Source organism: Musa acuminata, chromosome BXJ3-4 (genome assembly GCF_036884655.1).
Source record: "Musa acuminata AAA Group cultivar baxijiao chromosome BXJ3-4, Cavendish_Baxijiao_AAA, whole genome shotgun sequence".
NCBI lineage: Eukaryota > Viridiplantae > Streptophyta > Magnoliopsida > Zingiberales > Musaceae > Musa > Musa acuminata.
The window spans coordinates 43,615,721-43,637,023 of NC_088352.1; the positions used below are offsets into that span (position 1 = coordinate 43,615,721).

General features: G+C 36.6%; 2 protein-coding genes across 2 annotated transcripts; both read left to right on the forward strand.

Moving 5' to 3' along the window:
* Positions 1 to 2,377: 2,377 nt before the first annotated feature.
* On the forward strand, positions 2,378 to 3,368 carry LOC135637262 (cyclin-P2-1-like). Its single transcript, XM_065149875.1, has 2 exons — positions 2,378 to 2,853; positions 2,933 to 3,368. Exons 1-2 carry the CDS (start codon positions 2,438 to 2,440, stop codon positions 3,213 to 3,215), a joined length of 699 nt encoding a protein of 232 aa, XP_065005947.1. The 5' UTR covers positions 2,378 to 2,437; the 3' UTR covers positions 3,216 to 3,368.
* Positions 3,369 to 20,318: 16,950 nt separating this feature from the next.
* On the forward strand, positions 20,319 to 21,127 carry LOC103982806 (14 kDa proline-rich protein DC2.15). The gene has a single exon (XM_018824527.2). The coding sequence runs from the start codon at positions 20,378 to 20,380 to the stop codon at positions 20,855 to 20,857; it is 480 nt and encodes a 159-aa protein (XP_018680072.2). The 5' UTR covers positions 20,319 to 20,377; the 3' UTR covers positions 20,858 to 21,127.
* The last annotated feature ends 176 nt before the right edge of the window (positions 21,128 to 21,303 follow it).

Sequence of the window (21,303 nt, forward strand, 5' to 3'; positions counted from 1 at the left end):
CCGTGAGATCCAATCTATTTCTAAACGAAAGTAAAGATTATAAGATAATTAATTAAGAGAATTTTTTCTTTAAAAATATCATAATTTTTTTTTTTTTATCAAATGATAACTATAATCAAGATGTAATTATCTATAATATATCTAGTTATACAGAACCATATAATCTTAACACTTTGTGTTACGTTACGGTAAACATGATTTTACCACAGCAGTTGACTGGCTTTGCAGCCTTCCTTTTCTTGGGTATTCTATTCTTCTTGTCCTTTTTATTTTTTGTTAATGCTTGGCGGAAATGCTGTAAAGGATTCTTGTTGCCTTTCCTCGTCTCCGTGAAGTAGAGGAATTTATGGTCCTTTCTTTCGCTATCATGTTGTTTCCCTGATTGAAGTACGACGGAGTGATGATGCGAGGAAAAGGACAGAATACTTTCTGTGATCATTTTAACCTATTCGAATTTTATGGATACGTCAAGATCAATTCATCTTACACATTATTCTAGTAACTATTCTCGTTTCATTAGCCAGATCAAGTGAAAGATTTCTTCGGATCAATTGATACGGTGCTTCCTCCCACATTACAAAAATTATAATTGGGATATTAGTTTTGAGGAATCCAAAAAACGTTTTACGTTTCGAATCTATATTAAACACTAACAGTTGTTAGCTATTAAGGGATTGTCTTGCTTTGATGGACCACTTTTTGCTTGCATTGGTGATAAGGAGTCTTACTCGATGTCATCTCACACACCATCAACTTCTTTAATGATTCATCTCCTTCTTATAGCTGCTAACTATGTCTGTTCTCCACGCAGAGAAGCCGACCTGCCATTGGATTTGACGTAGGAAAGATATGTGCAGCTTCTTTAACGATATAAACAACATATATATATATATATATATATATATATATATATATATATATATATATATATATATATATACATATATATATAATTAATTTTACAGAATAAATGAACTGTATTACATAAATAAGATAAGAACTAAACTTTGCACCGACAATTACATATAAATTTATTTGGGAATATTCTTGAGGACTCTCTACCAACAATATTATTATTACATGTAGCCCCCTCCATCACAAACTATATAATTATCAAATCATATGTGATCAATGTATGTCTGCCAATCATTGTTACTAGTTGGGAGGAACAAGTCACCTCAACATCCTTAATGTCTAAATCTCTCTCTCTCTCTCTCTCTCTCTCTCTCTCTCTCGGGCTCAATCATTTATGTAATAATATATTAACTAATATGGATGTTTCAATAAAGACGTAAAACTTGTTATTATTAAGAAAAAACTTTTTTTTGACTTATTTAAGGGAAGAGAAAAAAATCTATTGACCGCTACTTTTCATAAATGCAGCTTTCTTTCTCCGCTGAATTTGATCGCCTCAGCTACAAGTAAGTGTATCGTGGAAATGACATTACGTTTTACTTGTCGGGTCCATACGGCATCAACAAACGATATTTATTGCGCCTTGTGATGGAGGGAGTTTCATGTAATAATAATATTGTTGGTAGGGAGTTCACGAGAATGTTCCTAATTGAATTTATATGTAATTTATGATCTAACATTTTTTATTACTAGTTATAATTTTATTATAAATTTTTTTAATATTCTTAAGATATCCTTCGAGTCATTTATCGAACAACAACGGACAGTGTCGAGGATGATTGAGCAACATGAGATAATGGAGTAGTGTATAAGTAGAGCCTTCGTCAAATAACATCGAGTAGCAAGCAACATTCGACGTCATGAGACGAAATGCATGCTAAAAATTTGAAGGATGAAATAAGAGATTATATATATATATATATATATATAGTTATATATATATATATATATATATATATATATATATATATATATAACTAAGATTGATCATTAAAAGATTGTAATTAATAAAATAATAATTTTTTTTTTTGTATATTTAGAAGGTTATCAATAAAAAAAACAGACTTGTCGATAGCAAAGTTGTACATCTTTTAAGCCGAGTATAATAGGATCATGAAAGATGTGCTCTTCCAGTTTTACCGTGGCACCGACGGCAGGAGAAGGAGAAGTACTTCGTTCTCATGCATGCTGATGAGCTGATGGGATTCCTTGCACTCGCACTCCTAAAGAGCATAAATCCAACCCACATGATCCTCAACCCCACCGACGCCCGTACAGCACGGGAAGGTGTCCCGATAGCTTCATTTCCGTCCCTTTGCCTCCTCCTACCGACAACTGAATCTTAATCTACTATATTTCCTGCCTTCCCTTCGCCTTCCTCATGTCGCCCCCATTCTATTCATCACCACCAACTACCCTTTCTCTCCAACCAACTCCTTCAGCTTATTAATACCTTGCCTCTGCCCTTCCTCCCTCCCTCACCCTACCACACACGACATCCCCATCCTCCTCCTCCGGTCTCATGTCTCTCCTGAATCCAATTTCGCCCAGCAAGCTTCGCTCCGACCTGTACAACTTCCCATGCGACGACGACGAGTCGACGACGACGGCGCCGCCGTCGGTGATCTCGGTCCTCGCCTCGCTTTTGGACCGGGCGATCGCTCGAAACGACAGAGCCGCCGTGAACCGCGGCAATGCGGCGGTGGGGGACGCCAGGAGCCGAGCCTTCGAAAGCCACCAAGTGCTGGACATGACCATTCAGTCGTTCCTGGAGCGGATCTACCGTTACGCTCGGGTCGCGCCGCCGGTGTACGTGGTGGCGTACGTCTACATGGATCGTCTGTGCCAATTCAACCCAGGACTTAGAATCTGTTCCGCCAACGCCCATCGTCTTCTCATCACCACCATCATGGTGGCTTCTAAGTTCGTCGAAGACCTGTAAGTAGCTATCTAGCTGACTCCCAAGAACATCCCATCGTTCCAATTCACCTTATCGCTCTCATCTGGAATCGATCAGGAACTACTGCAACTCCTACTTTGCCAAGGTTGGGGGGTTAAGCGCGAGGGAGTTGAACAGCTTGGAGCTAGACTTTCTCTTCTTGATGAAGTTTAAGCTGCACGTCAGCGTCAGCGTCTTCGAGAGCTATTGCAGCCATTTGGAGAGGGAGGTGAGCTTCGGAGGGGGCTATCAGATAGAGAGAAGCTTGAGAAGGCTGATGTGTGGTGGGGAGATCACTGCCAAGGAGAAGGAGAGAAGAGAACCGAATCCAGTGGCACAAGGCCTCATATACTATATGTAACAGCTGTCTCTGCTCATGTCTTGTACAGTTTCTGCACATCTCCTCACCCAATGGGTACTCTCTAATCTGTCAGATTGGTCTTAATAATGCAGTGAGTCATATAATTAACTCATATGTTGCCACCTTACTAAGCATATGTTATCTGCTTATGAACATTTGGATTCAGAAGTCATCTCTATTTTAGTGTAGTATTGATCTCAAATTAAACCACTTGATAAGTATAAGTGACAATAGCAAACCGTTGCCTATTTCATTCTTAGAAATTTCAATCCTATATTATGGTCTCGAATGTTAGAACACAGGTAGGATTTGTGAAACAGGACATAACCAAGACAATTACATCATAAAAGAATTTATTTCAATAAATATTTAAAAGAAATGACCACTTCATCACCACAAAATGTACATTGCATGCATCTGAAGTATTCATACATAACATTGTAGTGTTCAAGCAATTAATATCATAACGGATAGAAAAGAACAAAAAGAAAGAAAACTATGAGAGAACAATTTTGAGTGAGGAGAACACAAGTCATTTTTACTTCAAAGACAGGACATGGAGTCAGCTGCATGTTATTTATTTGCTTGGGTCCAGCGTCGGCACAGCATTCATAACTTTAATGTTTATATCGATTTACCTAGAAAATCTTCTGAGATAATTCGGTTCGATCATCTTTCTTTCTTTTCATTTTCTATCCTCCAGTATGGTCACTCAATTCTCTCGAGAAATAAGAGGGATTGACTTGAATCGATTCAGTAAACTAGTTCATATAATTTGAAAAAAAAAAAGAATTGGAGGATAAAATTGAGATTTATATAAAAAAAACAGTCCTCTTACCTATTTTTTTAATAGAGGTTCATCATCTGTTAAAAATAAATTAATGTATGTTATTCTAGAAAAAGTACTCATGTTTATATGTCCTACTAAAAATCTATTTAACATTGCAATTTTACCTTATGATCTAGATAGATAACCCTACTATTAAGGTTTTTAATCATGCAGTAACAAGTTTGAGCCTGATTAGGATTAATATAAATGAAATTGGATACTAACTCAATTCAAATTCAAATGCTTTATCTCTTTACTTCTTTCCTGATCTTTTTCTCACACATAATGTGTTTTGGCATCAAAATCTTTAAATAAGAAAAATGTAAACACCAAACTTTATGATGATAAATGTAGTATGATGAATAGGGAGATAGAATACTAAAATGAGATAGTTCCAAGTATAACTCCTAAGGGATATAAATATCACCACCCAAAAGAATTAATAGGAATATAACGTTTGAAACTTACCAAATCCATCAAAGAGATATATATTTTGGGGGAGACGGATAGTGCCATTCAACAGAAAATAACTTATATTCAAATCTCAAGAATAAAATAGATGAAAATCCAATTACATTCATATAAGATTTATTGGATATTTAAGTATCACATGGGTGTAAAGAAAGTTAAAAGAGAACTTAATTTATTCTTGGCAGATCTTTGTGGATAAACATGAACATAACTTCCTATAAAAAAATCTAAATTGAACTCTATCAAATGCTTTGATTTCAAACTCAATAAGTTTTCCAATGATGTCAAGTTTGACTAGTAATTATTTTAAAATTAATCTTAAAATCAATTTAAGTACAGCACCAATTTTTTTTAATAAAATTTTAAAAAATAATATTAGTACTTTAAATTCTTTAGAGCCATTAGGTAGAGTCACTTCTATGTTATGATGCTTGATAGCACCTTTTAACAAACCAATGTTGAGATGGCCTTCCACAATAGAACATATTTCTTCCATGGTCAGTAGTTTTGGTATTCTCATATTGTGTGTGTAGACCATCGGTTGAAATATGCTTAATGAATGATATATGTTGTGATCCGAGGCCTGTGGATGATGTTTCTGTATACTGTGGACTTGACCATGACTTAATAGAGTTTAATGTCTCTAATTAAAGGAATAGTTTGTCTATGATACTCCACAAAAAGAGGCAATAAAGAAAAGGCTTAAAAGGGACACCTCATTACAGGAAAACATGGCCAATTAAGATAGCTTCATCTTTTCCTTTCTTTTTCTCTTACTGTTTATATGATGACTAAATAATAACAAATCATAATCTCTCAATTATTTGGAGTCCTTTTTCATCATTCAGTTCTGTTGCAGATAATATCCCTTATCAAGTTCATCATTTATCCTATAATTCACTCCATCTGTATTGGAAATGACAATAAGTAATGTGTTAAATTCCTTTGAAGGTTTCAATTCTATCTTAATGTTGGCGAGATTTGCACTCAACTTTGCTACTCTCTTCTGTCTTTGCGTGAAGAAGTATTGCAGTACTAATAAACATATTTTACGTCAACATAATGTATTTAATCCTTAACCTTCTCCTATCCAAAACCAATATGTTCTTAATTTTCTGTTTATGAGTATACCAAATCATGTTATCCCTTTTTGATAGCTTATGGATATAAATATGATGAGTTCATATATTTTCTCATGGAGTAATGCACGCAATGGCTATGTGAAATCAGTGTTTAACTGATATAGATGAACTTGAATAGAAATCAAAGGAAGGAGAGCTCTCTATGGCAATGAACAACTACTTTAAAGGAGGATTTACTCCATTTCAAGGAGGATGTAAATAAGGAAATGGAGGAGAATGGAAAGGAGAGCACAAGAGCACATCAAGGTGTACAATAGGGTGGCATTGGGACCCCAACAATTGAATGATTGAGGGACCTTTGGTGCATTTGTACTATGAGATCTTACATAGACCATAGACCCCCTTGCCTTTATTGTTGTTGTCAAAAAGCATTTGGAGTAACAAGATAAGATAAATCCATTAAATATAAAAGAAAATACAACTGTCACATCTCTATCTCTAGTTTAGTCTCACATGGGTGGGAAAGGATCATATTAGATCACAAGTTTGATTGACATGCTATTAGTAATTTAGATTTTTTTTTTTTTACCAGTAGATATCCTATCAAGTAATATTAAAGTCGACTTAGTATAACATAAAAGAGAGGTTCGAGTAAGAAAAGTTATTAGTCTTCGGGGGAATAATTGAATCGAATTATAAGAACATTTGAATGTACTATTGTTGATTTAGATCAATAATTCAGGCTTAGATAAATTTAAAACTTATATAATCGGATTAAGTCATCACACAGGTCATTGACTTGTTCTAAGAAATTAATTTGAATTACTCCATTATCAATTACACTCCTTTTGGTTGACTCCAATGCTGCTGGTTTTTGTAATCTTTTCTTAGATAATTGAATTTTTATTTGGAATAAAAAGTTTGTATCTTCTCATTCAATTCTATTTAATATTCAAACTCCTCACTGCAACCTTCCTTTTCCATTGAGTCGGTCTCTGTTGGCCATGGAATGCCATCTTTCCAGCCATGTTATCCATGCCACCAGCCTCTTTCCAACCACAATCAGATTCTTTGCTTGTCTCACAAGTCCACCCCCACAAGATGGATTTTATGCATTATTGCTTTAGTCAGCAAAGACTAGCGGAAAAAAAGAACTCATCAATCAATCAAAGTTTTGTGTACAAGGGAGGGTGAAGGGTCTGACCACTGCACCCCATCTCACATGGAATGGTTGAGTATTCAGCAACCTTGCCAATCATTGTTCCACTGTTATCCTTGACCTGTTCATGAGTATTCCTGCTGTATGCACATCGCTCGAGCAGTCTAATAATAGATTAAGAAACCATGAACAGTTTTGAGGTGATCGGGTCGAACTTCTGTTTGTTTGGTCGAGAGCAGCAGGTGGGGAACACGAGAAAGTCCAAATTGCTTCGTCAATCAACAAAGAACACATACACTCGATGAAAAGCTCAAAAGAGTATCGAGATGATCATAGTGAATCCGACATTTGAACTGAAGTTTTGGTGAAACAGTCATAGATCTGAAGCTGAATTTGATTGAACTATAAGCAACTGAAATAAATAACCAAGGAAAAGCCTATTTACAATCCAAATGAAGACCTCTCGGTCTCTGGTAGACTAGGATTAGAATCGAGTACTTGATGCTGCAGGCTCAGAGCGTGAGCATGGAGATGGCGGTCAACATCTCGTCGCTGGGCGCGAGCAGCCTCAGCCGCTGCCGATCCCCGGTGGCCCGGTCGTGGAGCAAGCGGAGGGCCCTCTCCCACCGGCCGTGCCGCCGGTGCATGGCGCTGGCGGTGGCGTCGACGACGAAGACGCGGCCGAGGCGGAAGGCGAAGAGGCGGAGGGAGACCGCCAGGTCGGTGCAGGAGTTGGGGAGCCGGGCGGCGACGAAGGGGAGCTTCAGGGCGAAGGGGCAGAGGAGGGAGGCCAGGATCTGGAAGCTGCTGTGGCCTCCGGCGAGGAGCTTGAGCTTGCCGACGATGAGCAGGTGGACTCCCATTGATGGCCGCAGACCTCCCACTCTCCTCCTTCGTTTGGGCTTGCAGTGTCACCACTCCCCTCTTGCTTATCTGCTTCTAATAGTGGAGGGGAAGAAGGCTGTGACAACTTGACGTCAACGTCAGAGTTGCCATGTCGACAGGAGGAGAAGTAACATTGGAGGATAATATATGTGAACGGACCATATAGCCCTTACCGGCGCATCAGGTAAATGAGAAAGATGAGTTGCTATCAGCCGTACATCGATCTTCTCGCTCGTAGGTGCTGAAGCGGATAAAATGACGTGATTTCTTCCCGTCAATATGGTTCAAGACATGACAAGTAGATCACATATGATGAGATTTGGCACTTAATTGGAAGAACCTATAGATCGCATGCTTAATTCAAAGGTCACACAGAAATCTTTGACGTTCAAAAATAAAGCAGAGAAGTCTTTATATTCGAAGATTTTTTAGCTAAATTACCGATGTGGAATTTGTGGAAGAAAGGTAATAATTACTTGACAAAAATATCCTCCCTTGTCAGTATCCCAAAAGGGAAAACGAAGGTGGCTTTTCAGACTCCGAAGAGCCAAATCCGACGCCCCCCTGTCGACGCTAATGGAGAAAGTCGAAAATGCCTTTACCGAATGCAATATCACATTACTGTAGGCAACCAAAGAATAGGGATACAATAGTCATTTCGCATACGCCAACTCGAACGCAGCGGCATCGTACGCGCGATGACGTGTCCGTATCCGATTGGTGCGCCGCGTAAAATCGTGTCTGTATCCGAATTGGTCCGCCGCGTCACGTAAGCGTACGGTCGTTTAAGGGGCCCGAGTCTTCCCCAGGGTTCGGGTTCAACTCACGATCGGATCAATCGTAATCTCTTGATTCGTGATCCCCTTGCACGACTTTCCGCGTACAATAACTAAATAACTAAATAAATATATATATGTAATTATTATATATAAATACTAATCCAATCACTGGCGGGCCAACGTCATCGGACAGATGTCATCCCATCCCCAGACAACACAACACACGACAGCTTGCTCACCCAACCAACCCCATCTGGGACAACGACATGGTGGGACCCATCGCCATCCTTCCCTCCCCGCCGAAGCAGCAAGAGGGAAAGGTGGCGCCCACGACTCATCGACATAGCGTGACATGGCACCTTGTCCGCCTCACGTACGCGGTAGGGCCCTGACACGTGCAGTCTTCGGGTGCGGTACCGATCGATGCAAGTTCCCTCTATTTACGTGGAACAAGTCATCGTAGCTTTGGGATATTTGTCACACAGGAAGAGGAGTTCTTAATATACATCTTATCCTTTTGGAATCGATCAATGGGACCTTCCGAGCTGTGGATAGGCTTTGTTTGATGGCCGTATGGTTGGCTTCGCATGTCATCCATTAGAAAAGTTGTAGGGAATAGCTGACCATATAAAGATAAGTGTGTGCATCCTTTTGCAATTTTTTGTATGTATCTTAAATTGGTTTCATCTTATGTTGGCATCTTTTTTCCTTTTTATTGTGCATTGAAGCGAATCCCACCTACAAATATCTTAATTTGACTTAAGCATTTTGATAGGAATGTAAACTATTTTTAGGGGATTTTTTACATATTTATCTTTTCAAACTATTCTGATAAGAATGATAACTTTTTATAATGGATACCAAGTTTGAAGATATTTACATATTCTTCCAAAATTTAGTATAATATGTATAATAATTTTACCTTCTTAGAACCTTATATATATAATATACCTAGATATTTAAATCCTTCCTATATATCACATTCTTTAGCATCCATCACATTAAAATTTGAAGTATTTAAATGTAAAGCTCGTTAAATACATTGTTTAATAAATGTATAGAGATTAACTATAATGATATTTAGTAAGTTAAAATATGATTGTTCGATTATAATGCTAATTCAGAGTTAAACAAAACTCTATTCCACATTTATCTTTGATTAGAATCGAAAAACATTAAATTCCCAAGAGAATCAAATCCTATAAAACTGCATTGGAGGTATATCCGATAAATTATTTTAGGGACTGAGGTGTCAGCAAAATACTAAGTTGCTAAAATTGAATGTATAAAGAGCTTATAAATTCTTATATATGGTAAAACATATTTGAGGAGGACTTTTAAAGTAATTTTAGGATCATTGCACTCATAGATACATTTTGATATTGAGGACGGTTACGTGTATCTTTCAACCCGAACATAGTCGTACTATGACCAAGTCTATGTGCAATTGCGATAACACGATTAATAATGTTTGTAGGACGATACCATTTTAACTTAAAATATCAAGTAAATAATTATATATAATTAAAATATCAAAATATAGCATTGAGTAATCAATCATAGTATACTAAGGTATTGGCCATATAACGCCAGAGTAGCATCGAGATATCAATCACATCACTACTAATGTATCATTATCATTGTTTTCCTATTAATATTAATACACATTCTCAAATTACGCATGGATGGATATGTATGTTAATCTAAAACATAGAGGTGCAAATATGTGATGGAGGATGGCTTATGCATCGATAAGAACGTCCAAAATAGAAAGCATGTTTGCTGCCGGTCACATCCTTTCAAAATATCTAAGCACTTCATATACTTTATGAAATTGGAATGTAGTCGGTCAATACGTTGACTTCCATATTTATTCCGTGTCGACAAGCCACTCGATATCATCATGAAATGGACTGTGGATAAAACACAGCTATTGGATCGGATCGTCCCATATACATCAGACATCTCATGAACTTGTTATAAGTGATATAGATTTGGAGACTTGACGTTGCAATGGAACGGATGGATGTCTCTTTTGTGTCGAATCTTGATGTAGTACTTCTGTCTTGAAGTAAGGGACGGATGATATTTGATTTACCGACTAATAAAGCTATTTAATTCAGGTAAGGAGGCTATGAGGTAGTCAAATCGATCATGATCGTAACCTTATTTTGAGTCAATTATGCTAAAATTCAAGTACTATAATCCAACCCTATTTATTTTTCTTCATAAAAATAATTATTTTTTATCAATTTTTTCGACTCTGCCTATATGATTCTCCAATGGATATGCTCGATTAGAACATCACCAAAGGGAAGAGCATATATTAAGTCAAATAAAAATTATAATAGTAGACATGAAATCAGGAATATGAAACCATAGGTTACATATGTATCTAAACAAAGAGGTTTACTAAAAGGTTATTTGGTTTATGTAGTTCATCATGTAAACCATGGATAAACAAATAAACACTTTTGCTTGCTCGAACTTAGCAATTTGCACATGAAAGATTCTATTAATCGGATTTGTGAGGATGGTAGCCGATTGATTTTTTTCTCTTCACTTATATCCGACTTGCTTTAACACTTTAACTCTAGTTTCCATATGCTCGAATAGGAATTTAGGTGTTCGAGTTAGGTTAGGGTTCATATCGAATTCAGATAATTTTAGTTGGATTTGGGTTCAAGGAGGGTGAAATCCATAAACATCATATGTATTGTAATTCCTGCCTTGTCATTCTACGACCACTCGTATCAAACCGAACACATAGATCGAATTCAAACCTCTTTTAGTCGAGATTGAGATGGGTTCATATATATGAATCGAATCATTAAAGATTGAATTGAACTGAATTGATTTTTTTTTAATTCAATTCAATTAAAATAAGATAGTCTGAATTGAGACTAATTCAAATCTATCTAATTTTGTTAATCTGATTCAAATAATCAATTTATAATTTTAAATAATTTTAAAAAATATATATTTTAAATGAATCGATTGAATTCAACTAAACCGAGTTAGACTCTTAGTCTCTTGCACAATATCATAATATTTGTATAATTGAGTCATTATTTATGAAATTGGATAATTAGCTTATTTGATTAATCGGTTTGAATCGATTAAAGACTAGTACACTATTCTCGAACTAGAACTATACGTAACATTCAAAGCCAAACCATTAGTGAATTTGATTTAGGTTCAAATTGGTTTAGGTTCAATTCGATTTTCTGGTTGAATTTGAATGCCCATGTTCATGTAATCATAAAAATAAGTATTTAAATTAATAAATTATATTATTTGTTATGATTTCAGAAGTCAAACTAAATATAAAGGATTTGTGACATTCCATTTGTAAATTGAGAAACATTGAACTATGATTTGAGGGGTTTTGATCCCTCCATTCTTCCAATGATTGGTTTCCAAAAAACCATAATATATGCTAAAACATCCTACTTGGACTCTATTGTGATAAGTACGCACATAAAACCTTATAGTTCAAAGGTTTTTTTTTTTTTTTAATGTTGGTGTTAAGAGCTATTTCCAAATTATTATAAAAGGGTACGTCATCTCCACATATAGGATAATTTTTTAAATTTTAAAATTTTTTATTATTATTATTATATTTTTTTAGTTTTATAAAATGACAATTATTTCTTAAATGATAAAGTTACCCCTAACATTTGTCCCATTACCCCACTCATAATTTTCCTATGTCTCGTCTCCCTCCACGCATCCTTCCTCCGGTTAGATTTTAACATTACCTGCTGCTTGTTAAAATGGTAGTTGTAAACAAAGAGGATTCATTGCCTCCATCAATGCCCTTGTTTGTCACTATCATTAAGGAAGAAGGGAATCCCAAATGTGTGAGGGTAAGCAGAGAGGAGTGGAGGTCGAGAATGACAATAATGATGACGACTTTAAGGTTGGCTCAGACAGTCTTGCATAAGCCCAAGCCACTAATGATGGCCAAGGGGTAGAGGTCATGACCACCATGATGATAATGATGGATACCATAACGATAATGATAGACACCATTATCCTCTCGAGAGATCACCTATCTCGACTACAGTGGCCATGACCACCATGATGATAACGATGGACAAGGGGTGGAGGTGACGAGGCAAGGGCAATGAACGAGGGTAAAGACTTAGGTGGCAAGCGACAACGACGGGTGACAAGACTAGGTCATTTTCTTATTAAAAAAATAGAAAAAGAGGTGCTAATCATAAAAGAAATAAAAAGAAAGGATTTTTTTTTAGAATTTGATAAAAAAAAATTAATGAACATGATCAACGGATTAACAAACGAAATCAATTTTCTGATACCCTTCAAGCTTCAAATTCATTTATTTCACAAAGTTACACAAAATTATGGTCAACTCTTAGCTCTTCGAACGTGGCGACTATAAGTAGGACATGTTGGAGATATCACACTATTGTATGTAGGCTTGGTGTTAGAAATCAAACACACATCATGACAACTAATAGGATTACACTCAAAGACACTACCATATGGAATTAGACAATCAAACTTATAATAAAAATATGATATCATCCCCAAAAAAAATGTTTATAGTTTGGTTATATACACAAACTACAAGCATGCCTTTTCCCAAGAAAAGCAAACTTAATTGAGGGAAACTAAAGCGAATGAGATCATTCACATAAGAGAGGACCAAAACATGAAGATTGGGAGACCACCCCTCCCTCTAAAACCAAAAAGATTTGCGGGTCTTATGCTTCACTTGTGGTTGATTCGTGTATAACATGATCATATCACGAACATGATAGTTTGTCTTTGAATCAAAAAGACATTACTCCTTTGTCTTGTTGATTCATTATGGGATCATTCTAAGGATTCATCTCCGATGAATCTTGTCTTGTATGTTCTCTTTTCAAATTCGATTTAGTATGTCTTGTATATGGATTCGGGCTTGTTCCCCATGATGACTTTCTGATTTCGTACTCGTTCTTAGTGTTCTTCTTTTACGATCATTTGGAATGGTTTTTAGAAATTGAATATAGATCCTTCTAAATTATACTTGATTAACATACATCAAATTCGATATCAATTTAATCCAAAATTTTGATCTTTTAAGTTGGCTCTGCACCATATTAGAAATCAAATATTGGTTATTCTTAGTCAAGATTAACATAGGTATTTGGGACACATCGTCTTGCCAAGCTCAAATCGGAACCTAAGAGCCATGACGCTGCTAAGGTGCCGAAGTGGAGCTCTCGACTTGCTGAGAGCAATATTGCTTCTAACTCTAACGTTCACCGATGAGGATTGCAGAATGATTTGATCGTCCCCATTCTAACTTCACCTGATTTGTAATGGGAGGGATAAATTTAGTGAGATAAAAAAAAATATTTATATATGTAAATAAGTAAAATAATAATGAATTCATTTTGAAACTATTGCATGGTTTACTTTTTAAATTATTATAATTTTAAAATTATTATAAGTTCATGTTGAATCTCGGATTTTGATGATAAAATCAATTGATACTGTTATGATCTAATCTCGGATTTTGAGTGACATGGGACTAGCTTCGATCGGGAGAGACAAATTGATTAAAGAAGTAGGAATAAGATGTTAGGTCAGAGTTGAACATGTTAGGAGATTGGACGTCGGACCGGAGGATCGGTCGACGTGTCGGCGGAAGGGTTCAGTTAGTTAATTCGGGCATCGGGCCAAGAAGATCGGACATTGAACCAGAGAAATAGGAAGTTACAGGTGTCAATATGCCGATTGGGTAATACATCGAAGGAGAGGACGATTCGCCGAAGGATCGGACGAAGCGCCAGAAGAACCAATGACATGTCGAACAACAAATTATTTATGCTTTATAATAATTTATCTAAATCGAGTTAGTTAATTGGATTGGTTGAGAATGTAATTAAGCCAACTCAATTAAAAACCAACTAGGCCCAAAGTGGGGTTATTTTGGGCCAAGAGAAAGGCTCATTCAGTTACCCAAAAGTTAGGTCGGGCGATGGTACCGTCGGTCTAGGTGGTAGCATCACAAGTGGCTCAGTCTCCGAGACACAATTTCAAAGATTATGTCAAACGGTAGTACCCCACAATGTTAGTACTGTCGGCGGTGGTACCGCCAGTAACCTAAAAACTGAGGATAAGATATTTTTAAGTTCTAAGTTTGAATCCATTTGGGGTCAATAAATATCTCTCTCATCCCTGGTTAGATTACACAAGAACTAAGAGCAAAAAGAAAGATAAATGATGTTGTAATCTTGTGAGAACTCATCTCAAGCTCTAAGTGTTGATGAGGTTTAAGAGAAAAGGTAGTGAGGGTGTAAAGATTTTCTCGTGAACATGTCAAAAGAAGAATCGAGTTGTAAGGATATTTGATTTTCACCCATTGAAAGAAGATCGTCAGTAGATATCGGTGGTCTCGACAGAAGAGAAATCGGGAGTCGATGTAAGTCACGACGATCGAACCCCTATAAAACTTGATTTACATTTAATTTAAGCTCTTTACTTTCATTGCAAACTAATTTATTTATTTATTTACTATGCTTCCGTACGCTTTTCGATTAAACTCTTTTCCAATATTAATTTTTATCAAAACAAAGATTTTCAATACCGTTGTTTTTACATACGCACTAATTCACCCGTCTCCTTTTACTGCCAATTCGATCCTAATAGTACATACATATAACATAGACTTACATGTTTTACTTTTTTAATTATAACTAATGTCATTATATTTTATAATAATTTTGAAGCCTATAAAATAAATTTATACTCGTGATAAGTCAAATTTTAATTGTCTGAAACATACAGGAGATTCAAAAAATATGTAGAGGGGATTTGGATCCAATCGAGGTCAACTTTCACACTCATCACAAGTAGAGTGTAAGGAAGACGATAGATTCAGCAAATGATCATGTAAAAAACTAACCCTTTGATATTTTAGTTAGTAGAGATTCGGATAGTTCAAGAAGTTCTTAGAGCCATGGCGTACTCGATAAAAGCATGTCTGAATCCTCGAGCATTGGGGTTATTGAGCAATAAAATAGTTCATGCTAATTTGGGTGTCAGCGGTTGTCATTTCGGCCAGCCATATAGCTCATTCTATTCGCATCGAATAATCGTCGATATTGCCATTGAATTGTGATCTCGATGATCATTGAGGTTTCAAACTAATGTATTGATTTGATGAATGTAATGTATTATCATATTATATAGGTCTTTTAACTAGTCAACTAAATTCCCACTAACACTTTAAGACAAATACTTCGTCATGAGATCCACTTAGATTCATCTCATAATTCAAATCTCACCTAATATTATTTTGGAGAGGAAGGCAAAAATATACCTTACATTAGATTCATTTCATAATTCGAATCTCACCTAATATTAATTCAGAAAGGAGGGCAAAACTATAAATTACAAATGTTTAGCATCATTCGTTGAAGCAATTGTTTGAAGCCCAATTTACTCATATAATTTGTATAAAAAAATGGCACAAAGAGATGAACCAAAAGAATAATCTTTTAATTATCATTTTTAATACATAAAGAGTAAATAATAAAGACGAAATTCAATCCCAGAATCTTACGATAGACTATGAAGATCTTTATCAATTAAACTCGTTGGCGTCTTCTAATTACTAATTTGATTAGTTATCAAACAAAATTAAAAATTATATATAATAATAAATTAACTCTAGTGAATTATACAAGAGTACATAAAATACAATCCACCAAATGTGTTGCACAAACCAAATCGAAGTGGTAAAATGACCAATCTCATTCCACCAACAATGAAGCTAGTGGTCGGATCAATGAACCACACAAATCAAATAACTATTCGGATTGACATAAATAATTTCTTCAAGAAACAATCCAGATATTTTTAAAAAATTAATTCACTAATAATGAATTAAAAATCGATGAGGATGATGATATAATTAACACCTATTTACTATGTGATAAATATCTTGACAACATGTGATCAATACCCTAATATTGTACCATCGAGATCGAGCACCACATGATTAACACTTGACATCATATAATTGTCTGTCTCAATTATAAACTTTATATTTTTTTATGTTAGTGTGGCATAATTCTATTATGACTAAGAAAAATATATAATTATCCCTGACATTAATGCATGACTTTGAACAGAATAATCCTAAGATTTTACCGTAAAAGACTCTCTTATTGGAATACATTCTTCTTATATTTTGATTTTATAATTGACCGTAAAGAATTTGACACTCGACCGACCAACGTCTAACTTAAATATTAAACAAATATTTATCGAACATGATCATAATATATGTCGTATGATTCGATAGGATTGAATACTTTCCTAACATCAATCAAAGAAAAATATAAAATAAAACTTTGATTATTTCGAATCGATATTTTATACAGACATCAAAATTAAACTTATTTGTACTTGAATGAAATTGGAAAACTCATCTTAAACCTGATTAAAAATATATCAAAAATCTAATAAGCGAGTTGCATGGCTCGGCACCCGAAAAAAAAGAAAATCTAAGCTTACCGGCATCTCAAAGCTGTCACACACCCCATCCTATCTTGCTTTCTATTGTGTCCACCACGTGTGATGTTTCCCTCCGTTCCATCTTCTTCTCCCCTCTTTCCTCATTTGTTCCCGTCGCTACCTCAATCCAACCCACCACCGCACCACCTTGTCGACCTCTCTCTCTCTCTCTCTCTCTCTCTCTCTTTTGCCTTTTTTTTTTAGATTTTAATGAAAAAAATCAATCATCTCATTTCCCTTAAATTGTTCATTAAATGCGAGATTTCAATTTCATAGATCCACTTCAACACGTAGAAACTTGTTCCCGTACATGCATGGTTCAAGTGACCTACTTATAGACATTTAAATGCTTGCAAATTAGTTGATTGTTCATCTATATAAAACGAGTTGGTCTCTTCATCATCTCGACTAATAAGCACAATTACATGTTTTTTTTTTGTTTCATATTTCTTCGAAATGAGACTAATATGTGCATACTTTGATTAAAGGCAAAACTTGATGCGATGAACAAATTAAAGGGATAAATTATTATTATTATTTTTTTTTGATGATATGAGAAGAATATACAATACTAGTCGGATATAAATACATATCCTCTTCAGCTCCCTTGTAATGACATTGTTATTTCCGCACCACGACTCATGTGATTGGTTGAGATGTGCCAATATGCTCCAACAAAACTACTTTCGGCTATACACCATTGTGTCATTTTGATTTTTGATGTCGATGATAATTATAATTTTTCGACTATATGTTCACTCTATCACTATAAATGATGTTTATGACGGAGCATCTCCAGACATGACATAATTTATTAGGAATCTTTTTTTTACTTCATTTTTTTTTATTTGTTTAGGATATTGTATAAGAAATTCACATTCTCAAATAGAAGAAAAAAAAACTCTCCTTTTCCTTTTATTTGGATAAGAAATCTATATTTTTTTATTCTTCCATGGGCGATACCCTCCTTTTCCATCGGGTTCAAACATAAAAAAGAATTATCAATCTAACTCTCAACCCCCTTTTTTTTTCTTTATTTGTTTTATAAGCAATTGTTTATTAAATTTTGGGACGGAGGCAATGAGATATGGTTGGAACATCTTTAACATCAAACACAAAATATGACTAGATCAACAAAATCATAAGCATCTAACCAGACCAACACCTACTACATTCTAACTTAAATGTTAATATATCACACTCACTAAGATTTGATCATCCCCGTTCAGCTTCTCCTTCTATGACTCGAACGTCACATCTCAAACCTAATCACGAGCATTATTATCATGATAACTTAGAATCGATCGGTCTAAATACTAACAAATCAACTCCAAGAAACTATCAACACTAGATGTTGAGCTCAAATCTCACCTTCATCACTTATTATTTCTAACCTAAAAAATCCATCATGCTTCCACAGATACACATGAACAACTAATAAACGCCACTAAGATGCATGCATGACTTTGGTCCCCGAGTTCCAGAGGAGTATCACGATGAACATGGACAATGCCAGGCTGCACTTAATGCGACTAGAAGAAACAAATGAATAAGAACGTAGAAACTAAGAATTATTAAAGGCAGGCGAAATAATGGGAAAGTTGGGAATGGGACGAAGATGACGACAACGTTTGGTATCAATATACTGCCCGCCGGGATTTCCAATTTATGTTGTCACTGCACAGGACACTGTGAACCCCGTGACACATCCTAACAACACGTCAATCAACGTTTGCCTGTCCTTTTGTCAGGTCATGCGTGTTCCCATTCACCGCGGCATAAGTCGGTGATTATAATATTTACCCACATGAGTTTGATTTCTGTACACCGGAAAAGGTGATTAATCTGAGTTTTCGTTGGATGAATGTAAACATAGTTGGTGTACATGAAGGATTATAAAGATAAGAACATAAGAAGCACCGATGGATTAGATGGCTAATTATGCGATCATGTTGTCATGAGTTACCTCCCTTGGCTATATATGTTGTAAGATAGCTCGTGTGGACCATTTGTTTCGCAATCTTACGGCTTATGCTATGATGGCTAGCAAGAACCTTCGTGCATGCAGTATTTAGGGTTGGTGAAGCTAATCCCGAACTGACAAAAGTATATATCAAACAAGATGATGTTGACTTCCGATGACTTTTTTTCGTAAGGTTCAATCACCTAATAATTTCACGAAGAAGATACTAAAGAAGAGAGACATCCGAAAAATTCAAACAAATAAGCTCTCGAACTATTTTTGTGTCAAATAGATTTCTGAACCAGTCAAATCTTTCTAGCGTTTATGATAATGAATCGATGATAAATAGTCATAGTAACTTTGCAGATTTTAGGGCCTTAATTGGGTAATTAGTGTTTTGACTACAATTCACCTTTCAGTTTATAGTAGATGGCAAAATATTTGATTATCACAAAACCAATATTTTTTTCATTGTCGACTCGAAAAAAAAGGATTAATTTTAGGATTCATTTGGAAGAGCATCCAAAGTTAAAATGAATACTGAGTTCTCTCATACTAAGTTAGATTCTTGAAGTAGATATTGGAGGGTGATGAGTTCTAATCATATCTAGATAGACTGTAGCCCCTGACAAAAAAACATAATTATGGACCCATCAAATCTAAGATCATCCTAAATCACACGTATGAATCCGTCCTTTTAAATGTGAAGTTATTCCGACATATATCAGTGTGCAAGTCTTGTCACCAAGAAATAGAGATGCTCTATCTTTAGTATTATATGTTCCGAAATGAAATCAGTTTGGCACTGACAGTCAGCTATCATTTCTTCCACAGCATTACTTGACGGGTGTAAGAGCGACCATAGCTCAGTTTCCCAAGAAATGCGAAGAATGTAGTCTTCTCTTGTAGTCTTTTACTGTGCATTACATGACTGTTCCTTGACATTTGATATTACATGCATTTGCACTCACAACCCTACGCATCAACGCAACAACACACGTCTTACTGGCTTGAGCCATGGCTTTCATGATACACAAGGTCAAGACTCGGGCCAATGGAACTCCCATTGTGCTCTGCATGGTAACATGCACTTCGTGCTGCCATGGAATCTTGCCATTTCTCTGTGAATGCTGACCAGGTGAAGACAAGAGGGGCAAAGAAAGCCCTGTAAGCTTTTTGCCCATCCATCCACAACACACCAAACCGTCAACTTGTCCTTCCTTCGTCTTGCCAGCTAAAACCACCATTCACCATTTACATCCACATGGCCATACGATTATTCTACCTTCGTTTCTTCCCTCGAAACCGGTGGCCATCAGTACCCTTCCTCCAATTACAATTCTGTGAAACTGATGTACCCCTCTCGTTATATATTGCCCTACCCGACTCCCTCCAGCTTTCACAGTCCATCACTAGCACTTCTGCTTCGGAGTGGCAGCTCAGCCATTCCACCATGGCCTCCAAGTTCTCGGCTTCCCTTGCTGTCTTCCTGACCCTCAACCTCCTCTTCTTCAACCTCATCGCTGCCTGTGGCGGTGGCCGCGGGGGTGGCGGTGGCGGCGGCGGTGGTGGTGGTGGTGGCGGCGGCGGCACCCCGTACACGCCGAAGCCAAGCCCGTGCTCCAGGCCGACCCCCACACCGAGCCCCATCCCACCGAGCCCCGGAGGGGAAGCCAAGTGCCCGCGAGACACGCTCAAGCTCGCCGCCTGCGCCAATGTTCTCAACGGCCTGATCAACGCGACGGTGGCACAGCCGCCCAAGGAGCCCTGCTGCAGCCTCATCGAAGGGCTGGTCGACCTCGAGGTCGCCGTGTGCCTTTGCACCGCCATCAAGGCCAACATCCTGGGCATCAACATCAACCTCCCCATCGACCTCAGCCTGCTCGTCAACTTCTGCGGGAAGAACGTCCCCAAGGGCTTCCAGTGCCCGTAGAGGTCTCTGCCATGACTCCATGATCCCTTGGGTCACGTGGTCTCCTCCATCTATGTTCCTGTTGGAAAGCATTCTTGTGTGATCGGTCGTGTCGATGCATGTGGTAGTGCTGTTGTCTTTGTTTGTGAAGCACCCTCGTTTAGATAGTAGCAAATCATCATGTATCCTTAACTTGAACTCCTGTTGTGTACTTGTCTGATCAGTGTAATGGTTGGGCCGTATGTTGTCTTATGAAATCATTAAATTTGTTGCATCTTGCAATAAGTTCAATTGTCTTCCAACTTATGATACATTATCTATATTTTGCACGTTACATGTGCTGCATTAAGAAAAGTTGAGTCCGGAATACTTGTATTCTGTATGGACGTGAAATAATTCATGTCATATGCGTTAGCTTTCTTCAGCAAATGCAAAAGGCAAAAAAACATTATTTGATCAACCAAATG